Genomic DNA, 15,707 nt, shown 5'->3' with positions numbered 1-15,707 from the left:
GTTTTTCATTGCTTATAGTTTAACCTAAATAACCTAAACAGATTTTAACCTAAATAATGTAAAGTCAACAATGATGGAAGTTTAAAAAATTAAGTTACGTGCTGTGTGTCAAAATTGATTGATTAACGTTAATCTTGACTATCTAGTGCTCACGGCAGTTCTTCGAAGTTAACATTTTAATTAAGTTTGGGGATAGTGAATCTCTTTTTTCGATGAGTTGAGTTTCTAAAACCATGTGTTAAGTAATATATTGTTGTATCACTGGAAAGAGCAACAAATAATACGAATGAAACATTACAAATTTTTTTACTGCTTCAGTATGTCTTTAAGTTCTATGTATGAGTGCGAGGCGTTAATTAATACCAATTTTTAAACCGCACGAAGAATGAGTGTTGAGCCAGATGAATTTTTATGGCATAAATTTTATTGCAACCGCACTATGAAATGTTTATTTTTCACATGCAATAAGAAACCACTTCCATCACATTTATTTTTATAGCACTCTACCCAATGATCAATATAAAAATGAGAATAATGAAATTATCATTTATTTAGGCCAAAAGCAGAGGTGTATTTCGGCAAAATGACAGAAGAGGCTTTAGCTTATGAAGAAGAAATGAGAAGAGATTCTTCGCAAGAGAAAGCACAATTTGCACCTTCTGTCAACGAAGATACTCAGAATATATCTCCTCCTCTTATAAAAGATATACCAACACCATCGACTACTCCAGTCAATGAAACAAGCCCAGAAAATTCCCTTCCCGTTGAAAGTAACTATTTAAAATCCTTTTATTTCCAGTTTGAGCATTTTCGTTTCCATTTTATTCCATTTATTTAAAGTAATTCGCGTGACATTTTATGAGAAAAAAAAAGATTACTACCATCCGGGGTTACTTTTAATTTAAGTTAATTGAATCACTTTTCAATTTAAGGCGTCTAGAACATTTATTTTATCCTCTAATTGATGACTGTAAAACTTGAGTCTCTAGTTAAACAAGAATGAAAGTTTTGTTCAGATGACATGCGTGCTATGCATGTTAAAGACAACAAAAATAAATCATGAGGGCTAAAGCAACTCATGCCCCAAATAAAACTAGCAATAAGAATTCAAGATTTGACTTATGTTTGTTGGAGATTTACACATATTTGTTAGTCAGAATAAAGGTATGAAAAGTATATATATTTCTTCAAATATTTAGATTACGTCAAAAAGCTCAAGATGTTTGATTTAATTATTGAAATTTATTTAAAAATGCAAGGGAAATTTACAGCTCTTTTACCGATTGTAATAAGCTATACTTTATCGGCAACTATTCACAGTTTTGAGACTTGATTCAGCATAAGAAACAACAATGGAGCACAAATAAATCAAAATGGAGTAATAATTAATGAAGTAAATCGAACGAAAAAGTATTGCTTCAGTCGATGTTTAAAAACGGTCAGAGAAGCGTACAAATTAATAATCTAAACTCTACTAAAACAAAAAGCTTATGGTATTTAAAAACCCAACCAAAAATGGCTAAAATAAAGCTTCTGAATTTTTTTCTTGAAAAATGTCTTAAATTACTGAAAAGGTTTCCCGAACTGTAAAATAAAGAAAAAAAATGCATAAAAAATAGTACACTACTTCATGTAGTTCTGGAAAATTAATTTATTTCCCTTACATATAGAGACCAACAAGTTTATTTAATCTAATAGATACTTTTCCACTGCTCATAGCAGTCACTGAAGAAAGATTAGAATTAACTGCAGTTGTCTCAAGCCAGTTATGTTTAGAACATTTAATTCAATAATAAATAAAGAACGATGAATTTCTTCAAAGCGAATTCTGATAGCCGAGGGGAGATGAAACACCTTTCATCAGACAATCAGACTGATTTTAATGTTCCGCCTACCTCAATAGTGGCTTGTTAGATTTTAATACCGTTTTTACCTCTTGCGATCTAACGTGCATGTATTTTTTAAATTCTACTTGCGATAAAGATACTAATTATATTACGAGTGTGTCACGGGGATGGGTGTTAGTCTAATTTAGTAGTTAGTGGAGGTAGCATCATTTTAGTATTAAGAATATTTTGGCCGTATGAGATACATTTCAATTTTGTTATGAAAAAGTGTATAGAAAAATAGACAAATTCATTTGAGAAAAGTTTATTTATTATTTAGAGAATATGACCATGCTTAAAAGTTACGAAATAAAGAAGGGATCAAGATAATCATTCTCTTAACATCAAAAATTTCTGTAAGGGTAAAAATTCCACTATTGGGGCTTAGAAGCTGTGCCCCCCCCCCGTCGAATCACCAGAAATTCTAAATTAAAAGTAATTGAATTTTTTTCAAACGGACAGCTAGGAGCATGGGAAGAGATCCATGATTGGCGATTTATCTAAAAATAAAATAGCCAAAAATAAAGTCAAACCCCTTCATAAATATTAAATTTGAAAATAATTTGGCGATGGCTAATCTCCAAAAGACTGTGAGAATTAGTATAACCATATAACTGAAGCATTTTTGCTGTAAGAAATAAAGAATAATGAATTCTAAATAGATTTTGTTTTCGATTAAGTCGCGACAGTGAATTAACAAGTTTTACATTTATATTAAAATGAAAACGTAGACGTTACATTGATAGTAAAGAAAAGATAAAAATATTTGTTAGCTTTTTATAAAAATGTAATAAAAATTACGTAATTGGTTTATAAAATTCGATTAAGAAAGATTAAAAAAAAAATGAAATTAAACAAATTTTAGAAGCTAAGAGTGCCTATAGTGGCATCATAGGGTGGTTATTACGAAATACCCTCTTTAGAACTAACCATAAAAACTACGAATCTATTAAAACTTTTTATGAATCTATTAAAACTTCTTATATTTGTTTAATGGCGATTGGCATAAATACTGGACAAGATCTTGACATCTTACTGTAAGATCTTGATATCTTACTGTAAGATCTTGATATCTTACTGTAAGATCTTGATATCTTACTGTAAGATCTTGATATCCTACTGTAAGATCTTGATATCTTACCTGTTCTATAAGACTTTACCCCCAAAAATTATTCGGAGCAAGGGCATTTTTATCATTAGATGATATTATGTCAGCACCAATTCCTGTTACGTGAAAATTCAATTAAAAGACTGTAATGTTTTATTGAATTAACACAAATTAAGACAATTTTAATCTATTAGCCTAGAAACTTCCTTTTATGTCATGTTTTATAAATCCATTTTTAATTTTTTCGGCTGCAATAAAAATTTGATACATGTTTTTTATCTCCATAGAGTCAAAAATGTAACTACTAAACAATTTTAAATGGCTCCTTCCTTCTTTATTGTTTTATTTGTGCATGTTTAATAGACGCAGTTTAAATACTGTAAAACTGCGCAGTATCAGTATAAGTTACGCAGTATCTATTATAAAAGTATAACTTATTTACCGTTTAATATCAAGCAAATTATTTTTATTGCAAAAGATGTATTAATGAATTTTATAAATAGCTTTATAATTTGAGAGAGGAACGCCGCTTTTAATTTGAACTCTATCTTTTCTCTTCTAGATTTTGATTTTGATTCAAAAGAATAACATCCAAAATCTAGAGCGTAATAATAACAGTGAATCATATTCACAAGATATGATAAACAAACATTACTGGTTACAAGCAAATCAATTTATAACTTTTATTTTTACTACCAAAGATATATCTGGATATTCTCTGTTTATTAACAACCATACCATGTGATTTTTCTGTTTAGGGAGAATGTAATGCTGTAGGACGACAGTCATATTTTTTGTTGTTTATCGAAATAATAAGGCCATAGTGTTGAAACCGTAAAAATATATTTCGAATATCAGATTAAAAGACAGTTGTAGACAGAAAAACAAACAATAAAATTAAAACAAGAAACAGAGATAGCAAAACTGAAACCACAGTAAGTCTATAATTCGTTCATCTTGTGCCGAGCTCTCCAGTATTTCTTCGTCCCGAGTCCAGTGCAGGACTCAAATGGTTCGCGTTCGTTTCTTCACAAATGTTGCACAATTGGCAGAAAGGACTTGAAAGAATTTTTATCCGATATAAATGCTTGGTGAGGCAATCGGGGTCAGAAGCGAGGCTAAAAGTAGCGACAGATTTGTCCCTTGGCCATAACCGAATATTTGTGATTTCCTCTGTTCATCTCTTTGTCTTTATTTGCCTCCCTTATATTACGCCAAAAGTTCTCTCTAATGAACTTTTTTAATTAACCGTTTGTCGGTACAGAAAGGTATTGTTTTATCAGTTTTTTGAGCAATTTTGGTTGCTTTTTTTTTGCCAGGGAATCAGCTGTTTTATTTCCCTGGAGTCCACAATGCGCCACTGCACTGCAACCTTTCTATGGTTTTCAATTAAATCACCAAGAGCCAGGCGAATATAAAAAAAAATAAGTTTTCTAAAAATACATATTACTAAAATATAAAAATCAGTCTTGCTAAAATTCAAAAATGTATTGATTCACTGTCAACTGTATTTACGAAAAAATATTGAGTTCATTTTACGAATGAACCGTCTTTCCTCAGACGTTTTAAAAATTTATTACATCTCCGCGTTTCTCGAAACTCCAACCATTCTGATTTGAAAAACATTTTTAATTTATGTTACGTAAATAAAATAAATCGCTGTCGGCATCAAACTGGAAATTCCCTTTTGTTACCTCCGCCAATAAAAGAGAACCTTTTTCAAAAATGAGGAGCACCGCAAAAAAGCAGGGAACACCTGTATTTATGACAGGCAATCAGTTTTCCAAACTCTTTCCCTAAGAAAAGGCTGAAGGGAAGCAACGGATCAATACCTTATTTTTTTTTTTCCTCCTTCATTTTCGGAATATTTTTTCCTTCAGCAGCAGTTTCCGAAAAATGTTCGCAAGTTGTCTCCTTCGGCCGAACGAACTTAGCTGAATCGATGGCTAGGGTCTCGCTCTAGTGACCTCTTCTCAGAATATCGATATTAGAAAGGAAGACACATATACATCAAGTGCTGGCCTCGCAGCTGCTTTAGTTAGAGAAATTCAACAGAAAAAAAAAAGAATTAAGCCTCTTTTGCACGTTCAAGACATTGCTTTTTATGATTATGACTTCTGATTTTTACCATTTTTGAGGCGACGACTTTAAGATAGACAATTTTTTTATTTTTATGACATTTTAAAAACAATTTGCTTTTTCGTTGTAGTTTTATCCGTTGCTATAACTTTCTAATTTTATATTGCAGTTTTTAAATATTTTTAGAATTTTATTTTAGCTTTAAACTCTACAAAAAAAAATGTTTATTCGGAGTGAGAGCACTCTTAACGTTTTTAAAGTTGCCAGTTTTCTAAAGAAATAAACAGGGTTTTCTGTTATAACCGCTCTTAATCTGTATTTTTCGAATCCTAGTCAAAAATTAACCCTTTGAAGTAGAATTAGCTCATTAATAATTTATGGTTATGAAATACAGCATGAAACACAGCATGAAACACCGGCGTATCTTTCCGAGTTAAGAGTAAAATCTTCCAAATACGGCTAAATTTTAGACCATGATTTTTCAAACTTGCACTTATTCGCAATTTGTATTATTAATTAGATTTAAGAAAAACAATTTTTAATCATTAAAATTTCTTTAATTTACAAAATTAATTACTGATAAATTTTTGAAAAATTTTTAATAATTTTTTAATCTGATAATTTTTTTTTAATTTTAGATTTTATATTTTAGTAGAAATATAATCGATAATCTAACATTTTTTAGTAATTATCAGACTGTTTTTTATAATTAAAGTTCTAAAAAAAATTTTTGTTTGTAATTAGAGCGCCATAAAAAATATATAAAATGGACACCGGTGTCTCATCTGCTTTAAGAGGTTAACTTAAAAAAAAAAGAGTATACAGATCAGAGGACACAAATTGATATTTAAACCATGAAAAAAATGACATCCATTGAAATCGAACTAACATTTTCGGTTTTACATTTCTCGGTAGTGAATAAGACTGAAAATGCCAAAGCCCGTTTGATTGCCAAAATAAACAGCGATGAGTTAAAAGGTGATTGATATAAGCAACCACGGTTTCATCAGACAATCAAACTTGTTTTGATACTTTCATTCTAGCTTAATTAATTAATACTTTATGACCTCAAATGTGTGTATGATTTTTCTTTTAAAACTTTATTTTCGAGAAGGATTCTAAAGATGCATATTAAAGGTAGCTATTAAAGAACTCCTTGTAAGTTCACTTTCAATGACATATAAGGTACTTGTGATTTAAAAATATAAAAAAAAATTGTATTTTTCTTAATAAATCTGTCTTATTGTAAACGGAAAAACAAATTATTTCTTTCATTATGAACTTTAGAAAACATGAAGTAAATTAGTAAATAATGTGGTAAGTAAAAGAAAGTTAACCTTATAAATGTAAGGAAACACAAGAAGTTGCTAACATTACTTTTTTTTCAAAATATAAAGAAATTTGTAGCTTTTATTGAAATTTGGATTATTTTGTCAATCATTTATGAAGTTTTTTGAAATGTCATAGAGACAGAATTATTTTCAGATCCAATATTTTTGCCAATTTCATTGCATTCAAACTAGTGGTTGTTTGTGTCAAAAATATTTTAGTCAATACTTTATAAATAAATTTGAAGCAAACTTTTTTTTTATAAGGGGATCGTTTATTTCTTAAAAGGTTCTAAAGGAAAATGAAATGTATTTATGTAAAAGTGAATTTCATTTTGTTTGTTTATTGAAACATAAAAACTCAGTATGTGTAATCATGCTTAAAGATTTTTTTTTTTTACATAATTAGCGAGAGAAAGCTTTTATTTTTTGTTAAATGACTTAAATTTTTAAGAAACGAAAATGTATTATTAATTTCATGTTTCATTTTTGTCAAAAAGTGTTCTTTTTTCAACAGTGTTATAAAAACTCGTAAAAAAGAAAAATGTATGTTAATCTCAATGTTTCATTTTTTGTCAGAAAGCGTTTATTATTTGTCAGTACACTTAAAAATTGAAAAAAAAATAAAAACGCATTATTACCTCTGTGCTTCATTTTTTTACAGAAATGTATTTTTCGTCAGTGTACATAAAAACAAGCAAAAAAATATTATTTTCATTTTTTTTAAATCTGCGAATTAAAAAAAAACAAGCAAATAATTTCTTAAATTATCATTAAAATTGTTAAAATTTTGTTTCGCAAAAATAAAGATACAAAAACTAATTTTTTCAGATGAGGTTTCTTCGGAGCCTATTATAGGACCAACGGCCGTTGATTCCGTAGACAGCTTTGATGAAGAAGTAAGCAACGCTTTCGCTGCTTCAGAAATTCAGGTACGAATCACAATAAATAATTTAGCTATACTTTATAACCGTTGTTGAGCAGCCGACTCAAATGTCTGAGTTTACGACGACCAGTATTCAACTCCGTAGAATTGTAATTTTGAGTCCAATCTAAAAGACAAGGGACCAAGATCAAATAAAGGGAGAAATTTGCCTTTGTGGAGCACTTTTTTGATGGAAATTACCCGCATTTGCATTACATGGAGAGGAAAACCACGGAAACGGCCCACAGTTAGCCTGACGGCAAGGGGTGACTCTAACCCATGATCCGCCTACCACTGAAGATATTTTACGTCAGGAGCGAGCTGGGGGCAGAATTCGTATCAACCAGCTGTTTCAGGGATTCGAACCTGGTTCACCTCATTGGGAGGCGAACTCTCTATGCCCTGAGCCACCACGGCTCTAAATTAATTATAGAAAAGTACGTTATTTTTATTTCATAATCGTCGTTGAAGAGTTGACCCAATTTTGATTTTACGACTACCAATATTCATCTTTGTGAACCTAATCCAGAAGACAAGGTAATTCTTGGATCAAGTATTTTGAGAAATTCGCCTTAATGAAGGATTTTTGATGGAACTAAACCTCATTTTGCGTTACATTGTGAGGAAAACCACGAAAACCACCTACAGTTAGCCTAACGGCAAGGGGACTGTAACTCATAATGATCCGTTTACCGCTGAAGATATTTTACATCAGGAGCGAGCTGGGGGCAGAATTTGTATCTACCAGCCATTGCTGAGATTCGAACCGGGTTCACCTCACTGAAAGGCGAGCGCTCTATCCCCTGAGCCACCATGGCTCATAGAAAAGTTTTTAGAGAATTTCTCCTTAAACACAAGAGTACGTGACTAGTTGAGTGATTGACTCTTTATTGTTTGTCTTTTATTATTTTTAATAAAATTTATGAAGTTCCTTTAAATAATTTGGTTACTTTTTTAACTTTAATACCAGAAAATACCTAGGCGTGTTCCTAAAAGGATGTCAATTGTTAATGAAAGTTTTATGTGCAGTGCAAAAAAAAAAGAAAAAAAGAAATGAAATGAAACACCCTAAATAATTTGGATCTTCACGTACTGAGACTCAATCTTAGTGGTTTAAAAGGGCGAACTTAAATATGCTAATTAATTTGCGCAGACGAATTATACGACTTTTTTAAAATTTGATTTCTTAGGAACGATTGGAAAGATTTCGCTTAAATTTCGTATTTTGCTATCTAACGAATAACGACTATTGGACAATGTCTAAATATGATAATGATTAATAGAAAATAATTATTAAAAAATTGTTTGGATGGAAATCAGAAAACCACAGAAAGATGCTCGAGAATTACGGACCCATCACACTTACTTCAATTGCATACAAGATAACGGAGAAAATGATTTTAAAGATACTTTTCCTTTATCCTAATTCCCGTGAGCGTCTCCCAAAAGATTTAGAAGAGGTCACAGCACCACAGACGAGGAACTCTGCTTGGTACAAAGAATTCCTGAAGCACATAACAAGAAGCCAACTCATCACACCATGGCGACCTTCTTGGGCTTAACTAATGTGTTTAAGAGTATTATACAGTACAGTATTATGGCACAGAGTATTACACTTTGTAGTACTTATTTGGCGCTTATTAGACCTATTCTGGAACATGGTTACTCGGTCTACTGTTGTGTATTTAAAACTAAACTCCCAGAACTCGATCTTAGGGCTGCTTAGATTACTGCAGGTCTAAGTAGCTGCTGCCCTAACGACATTGTCTTTTTTGAGGCAGATTGGCAACCACTCAGCTCTCGAAGAAACTCATATCTAGCAAAATATTTTATCAAATTCCTAAGCTTTGTATTCAATAATCGAAGGTCTGCTTTTCTTCGGAGTTGGTGTAACAATCAGGAAAAAATATCCCCTTTAAGTGGTTGGTGAGAATTTGATTTAAAGTGGTGTAGAGCCATACTTCATCCAGAGAGCCATTGATTCATCTGAAGGACTTCCCAATATGTTTTTCCTATAAAACATTTCTACTCATGTTAACAAATCATCAGTCATGCTTTTACATCTGAGGCAGATTGCTCTCGATTTAATCAATAATATTACAAAGGAGGCTACTCATATTTATACAGATGGTATCAGGAATGAAAATACTTATTCTGCTAGGGGAGTATATATCAGATTCAATAACACCTCATACAATATCAAACTGAGAAATCCTGACGGCTGCTCCGCCTTTCGCAGTGAATTAAATGATATAGGAGCTGGACTCAATAGAGTACTTACACTTCCTAGCTTGAAAGACGTTTGGATTTTGAGTGATACCCGGAGTGTCAGTCCGACATCTTTCAAAGTGGTATGATGTGGGATATTCTGAACCAGCTGAAAAGACTTTCCATCGCTAGGGAGAGTCACTTGCAGTGGATCCTTTCCTATGTTGACATTGCAAGTGAGACTGAAGACACACTTGCTAAAAATGGCTTAGCTCTGCCCTTGTTTTCTCAGGCATCCCTGACCGTTTCAGAAGTGTATTCCCGCTTTATCAATCTACGCGGTCCCACTGTCCCTCCTGCTCACACCAATGGCATCAGAGTAATCACTCAGGTGGTTCCCTGCCCCTCCAGTGCAGCAGACAAGACCAGACTGTCATTTTTCGTTTTCGCAGAGTTCTAAAGAGCAGATTACTAAGTGGGCCTGTGTAGCCTGAACCTGACCACATCCTCGACTGCCTTGGTCTCTCTTGAAGAAGATCTCTTTGTGGATCAGTTCTACGTGCCTAATATGCTCAGAGTTGCTGGTGTCATGGACTTGATTTAGCTTTGCTAACAATCGAGGGCTAGCCACAGCAGCATTGTGAGTGAGTAGAGGGGATAAATTGAAATATGCGTCGTATTTCTCTTTTATGGTTTGAACTTATATATTAAGTACATTTTAAAGTCATTGTATTTCTTATTTTTGATTAGAAATAAGTTCATCTATAAAACGAAATGGTGATTTTAAAAGCTAGTGCCATCAATAGTCTAGAAAAATCAACTATAAAGTATTTTAGGACAATACTGACCCTTTTTAAATTTCTCGGGTCGAGGAAATTTATAGACTTATGATATGCTTGTACATTAAATAAAATTCTTCAACTAAACAAAAATATCTAAAAAGAGAGATTTTCCTTTAAATCCTTTTCCCGTAAATGTTTAAAGTACTTTTTCCATTTCGCCGGTACAGGCGTTTCAGTCCCCAATGTAAACTTATTAAGTGCAAGCAAATTCAACTATTTTTTTATTATTTCTATTTTAAAGTGGCAAATAAATAAATAAAATAGCCGCTGGCGAAATGGAAAAGTGCCGTTCTTTGAATTGACGCAACTCATTCAATTCAAGAAATAAGTTCTGTAAAAGCTAGTACTTCTCTCCGTTAAAATTATTAGTCATTGAGGTGAACCGGGCTCGAATACCAGCGATGGCTAGTCGATTCGAATTCCGCACCCAGCTCGCACCGACCACAGTGCTGACGTAAAATATCCTCATTGGTAGACAGATCATGCGTTAGAGTCCGCTTGCCGTCCGGCTAAAGGGTTTTCTTAGTTTTCCTCTCCATCTAACGCAAATGCGGGTTAGCTCCATCAAAAAGTCTTCGACAAAGACAAATGTCTCTCAATACATGTTAAAGATGTTCCTTAAAGGTTTCAAAATTACAAGGCTACGGAATTGAATATTAGTAATCGTAAACCCATAAAATCGGTTCGGTTGTTCAACCATGGCTATTAAATAAAATAAAATTATTAGTAAAAACATAAAGCGTAGATACGTAATTGAATACAAATCTATCTCAATCTTTTAAAAATATTTATTTTATTTCAGAAATGTTGGGCAATTAAACAATAGGTCAGTAGACAACTAGCTCTCCAGTACATTAATTGCATGGTAAAAGACTTTAATCTTTTAAAAATAAGGTTTATATAAAATCAATTAAGTTTAATAAACTTTTGAAATAATTTTGATTAAGGTGATAGCATTCCAGAATGAATTTCTTTTAAATTTTCCATTTTCAATCGCGTTTATTTATATAATCCCATTTTTCAAAATTAGATTGAGGATTTGAAATGGTTGATTGAACTTTTTTTTTAGTTTTCACTTTTCCAGAGTTTTTTGATATTGACTTTTTGCTCGAACTCAAACATACTATAACATTATAACTTTAATGAAAGAATTCTTTTCGGAATCAGGAAAGCGTTAACAAAAGAAGATCTTCTTTAAATGCTTGAAGTGTAAAAGTGTTTATTTGCAGGAGAAGCAGCAGCAGCAGCCCTCTGAGAGCCGCAGAGAACGAGTGCTGAAGCGGCTTTCCTACCCCATGGAGTCTATCACCTCCATCTCTCGTATTCTCACCTCGTCGCCCAAGTCTTTCGTCGACTTTTCTGGATCCCTTTTCTCTGGATCTGTGAAGGGTGGCTCCGAGGAGGAAGAAGTCAAAGAGGAGGTGTGCGAGGAAGGGGCAGTGGAGGGTGGTCCCAGCAGGTATCAGAATCTTGTGGAAGAAAAGCCGGAAATCTTCGAGGCACTCGACAGTGAGTTTCTTTTTCCTTCCTTTCATTCTCGCTTTTCCTCTTCACCGGCCATTGTTTGTAAACTTTGAACGGGAATGAGTTTACCGATGTCAAGTGGAATTGCATTTTCTTTCGGATGTATTTCTTTCATTTAAAAATCTTTCTCTCGCAGCATTTAATTCCAGTTCTGTAATCTGCATTTTTAGAGTTGAATTTAATGATGAAAAATGCATGGAAAAGCGTTGGAAAAAAAAAGGATTTTTATTTTAAATAAAACACGTTACTTTACAGAGGAGAAATGCTTTTCTCTTTGTAGAAGATTTTCTCTCATTTATTTTCAAAATATATTTTAAAATATTATTCTGCATTATATACATTTTTATCTCTGCACTTTTTATTTTTTTAAACCTTTTATAAATGAACTGGATTTCGGAATAGTTTGGAAAATAAAGACTGCAAATTTAAAACTTGTTGATTATCATCGTACGGTGAGTTATATCAAAAAACGAAAATTAAATGGGGTGATTTCTGAAAAGATTGAGCCTAATGAGTTGAACTTTCCCCTCTTCCAATCCTTTTTTTGAACTATACTTTATCTTCTGTAAGCTATATTGTAAGCTTTGTCTTCCTGTTAAGTTTCGAATTGAATGATTAAAAACAAAATATAACAACATAGATTTGAAATTTCTTAAGCGAAATATTATCTGTAGTAGAAGTCACTGCAAAATGGCTACTAAGACATTTTTTTATTTTACAAACGCTTTAAAACATATAAATTGTATTAGGATATTTCCATGATCAAAGGGCAACGTAACAATAAATATATAAATAAATGAACACTTAAAAGCATCCCGCCATTAACAAATTTCTTAGTTTTTCATTAACTACTAGGGGGCTAAGCCACCTGTTTGCTGCCCCTCACCAACCTCGATGATTGCTTATTATTTTTTTTGGCAGAAAGACAAAAGTTGAAATCATTTACGTAACATATATGTACTAAAAAGAAATCTGTTGACTTACACCTTTGCCCCCACTTCTCACGTTCGAATATTATTATCTATTAATATTATAAATATTTAGATCTATTGGTAAACAGAAGTAATTTTTCTTAGAAATCATTTTTTAAAGTAACGTTTATAACATTATATTGTTCGAACGAATTTGGTGGGTTCACAACCGTAATTCAATATTTTCGCTGACGAAATGGGCGGATATATTAAATACTACAATACAATAATTGTGAAACTGTTAATAAGATTAAACACCTTTTTAAATATCTTTATCTTAAATTGTAGCGAAGAATTACGTTAAAATAATAATGAAACAAAAAACAACAACATTTCTCTTAAATTTAAAATCTTAAATCAAAAGCGTAATAATAGCAGTACAGAAAAATACCTTTAAATTAGGGATTCAAAAATATTTACAGAAAAACAATTCTCGAATGCAACGACCTATAGGGGGTGTTGTTATTTGAGACGAATTCCTGCTAGCAGGATTATCAGTTGCACTGGAGATTTCTTCAGTGTAGCATGGTAATGTTCCTTCTTTATTGTGGCTCATTAAATTTAAAAAAAAATGTATGATATTCTTTCGTATGCTAGTGAAAACAAATGGAATATCTTTTTTTTAAAGAACGAACATCCGAAACACACCGGAAAATATTTGTAAAAACTCTTGTAATTAGAGTTAAGCATAGTGCCTGAGAAATCATTCTACTAAATTTAATGATCTAGTGTGAAATTTTAATTTTACATTCCATACTTTTCTGTATCATATTACTTCAAACGTTAAAATCATGCAAAAAGCATACAGAATCACATTATGTTATACCATTTAATTTTGCAAAAAATGTTTTTTCACTACAATTTTTATCAAAAAATTTTAAGTTTCAATAAAAAATCATTATTCAAAAACTAAAAACGAAAAATAAGGAATGCTTATGATAAAAAAAAAATCGATTCTGAAAATTCCGCATATTAAAATAAAAAACTTTCATATTGTTTTTTTTTTTCTAGTCTTAAAGTTCTTAATCAGACGTAGAAAACCCTTCTGTAGAGAACTATCATCAAATTAGAAAAAATTTTTATTTACAAGTAAATTTTTTATTATAAAAATCATAACAGTTACTTGCTTTATAAATCTGCAGAATTCCAAATGAAATATTCTTCGTTTGAAAATTTTATTTTCAAATAATATATACATAGTTACATTTAGTTCATTACTTTTAGATGACTTACCACACAACAAAATTTTATAATTGTAAGATCTCGATATGAATTTCAATATGCAACTTAAAAACAGAAAAACTGAATTCTAGTAGAAATTATTCGTTCAAAATTAAAAAATACTTATTAAGAAAACTATAAAAAATTATTAATAATCAACACAAACGATACTATTTCAAGAAATTCGGATGATTTTTTATTGTTGTTTTTCGAATTATATAGATTCGGAAATATATATTATTCTATAAAGAATAATAATATTCTATAACTAGTGTAGTTCTGCACTTTCTGAAATCACACTTATTCATTGGAATGAAGTAAGCAATGTTGAAGTCACTTTAGTTTGTAATGAATTGAAAGTATTCTACCGTAATACACACATCTGTAACAGTATGCGATCACGAAGTCGGAAGTTATCTGTCGCAAGCTTGTTGATAATAAAAAGCTAAAAATTATTGAGAAAGTGTTTTTCAAATGTTGGGCACATTCTGTTTCAGAAAGATTTACCGATGTTCTGGGTCGTTTTTTTTTCAAGTTCTTCTGCCTTTTCCTTAGGGAAATTTTGCTTCTTATTTGCTGCTAAAAAAATGTCGGCCTACTCTACCAACGTTTTTGATAGAACTAAATGAAAACTTAATAAATAAAAGCTTGAAAACATACTACCCGCTAGAGGGCGTGTTCAAGCGTTGCGATCGCGAATACCTTTATAACTTTTATTAATTTTATGCTGATGATAACCAAAACACTATGGAAATGAATGAGGAGAAACTGGATCCAGTCAATAAAAATGCACACCGACAAGAATGGAAAACTGCGACACCATGATTAGATTTTTATAAATAGTTAGATTTTAAATATAAAACAAAAATTGAAATCTTTAAGTATTTTGTAATAATAAAATAGTTTATTAAATTTTATTATATAGTTTGTATTAGTAGCATCAGTCACATAAAAAATGTAACATCAATCACAACAACTTTGTCCCTACATGTATACTTTCAATGTTTCCTGTTAATTTCAGATTCAGATTTTTTAAAATGAATTTTGAAAAATTAATTCTATTATTGTTTATAGAATACGGAGAATTTTAAAATAAAAATATGTTGTTTTACTTTACGTTTCTTCTACGTAACGTTAGTCACATTTTATATTTTTATTCTAAATAAAGCTTTTATAATTTTATTCCGTTTTTCTTTAGTAATATTAATATTAGGCTATTAAAAACATCCCATTTATTATTTTTAAAAAATATATTAAATATCTATCAATAGAAAAAAGTTTTAAATTAAGGAAACTTATTAAAATGTAACGTCCATCAGCATAGAATTGCCTATTTGCATAGAAAAAGAGTTCATAAATTTTTTTTTATAATTTTCTTTCCACCATTTCATTCATTAAAATTATGAAATCTGCTTTTCATTTCTTCTTGGGTTTTGTAGATTCATTTTAACAATTAGATCTCTACCTAAATAAAAATAAACGCTTATGGAAATGTTGTAATGAATTTTAGACCACGTGTTTTTTATTGAAATTTATTATCGTTAAGTCAACGAATTTTACATTTTTCTTACTGTTATTCCATATGAAAATTTTATATTTGAGAACTTAAAATCAA

At 31.0% G+C, this 15,707-nt stretch overlaps 1 protein-coding gene across 4 annotated transcripts in view; it reads left to right on the top strand.

Annotated features, from left to right (window-relative positions):
* LOC107441582 (oxidation resistance protein 1) overlaps nt 1-15,707 on the top strand; it is a 151,958-nt gene that overhangs the window by 97,939 nt on the left and 38,312 nt on the right. For 3 of the 4 annotated variants that reach the window (XM_016054904.4, XM_087156910.1, XM_071177194.2), the window contains 3 exons: nt 556-770; nt 7,233-7,333; nt 11,606-11,885. In XM_016054904.4, coding sequence (XP_015910390.3) covers nt 556-770; nt 7,233-7,333; nt 11,606-11,885 — 596 coding nt within the window. The remainder of the gene's footprint in view (nt 1-555; nt 771-7,232; nt 7,334-11,605; nt 11,886-15,707) is intronic. The other variant, XM_087156909.1, reaches the window with a different exon arrangement.

The sequence above is a fragment of the Parasteatoda tepidariorum genome, chromosome 2 (genome assembly GCF_982258835.1).
Source record: "Parasteatoda tepidariorum strain Cologne lab strain chromosome 2, Ptep-v5.0, whole genome shotgun sequence".
NCBI classification, from domain to species: domain Eukaryota; kingdom Metazoa; phylum Arthropoda; class Arachnida; order Araneae; family Theridiidae; genus Parasteatoda; species Parasteatoda tepidariorum.
This window is presented reverse-complemented; position numbering and strand designations above follow the sequence as displayed.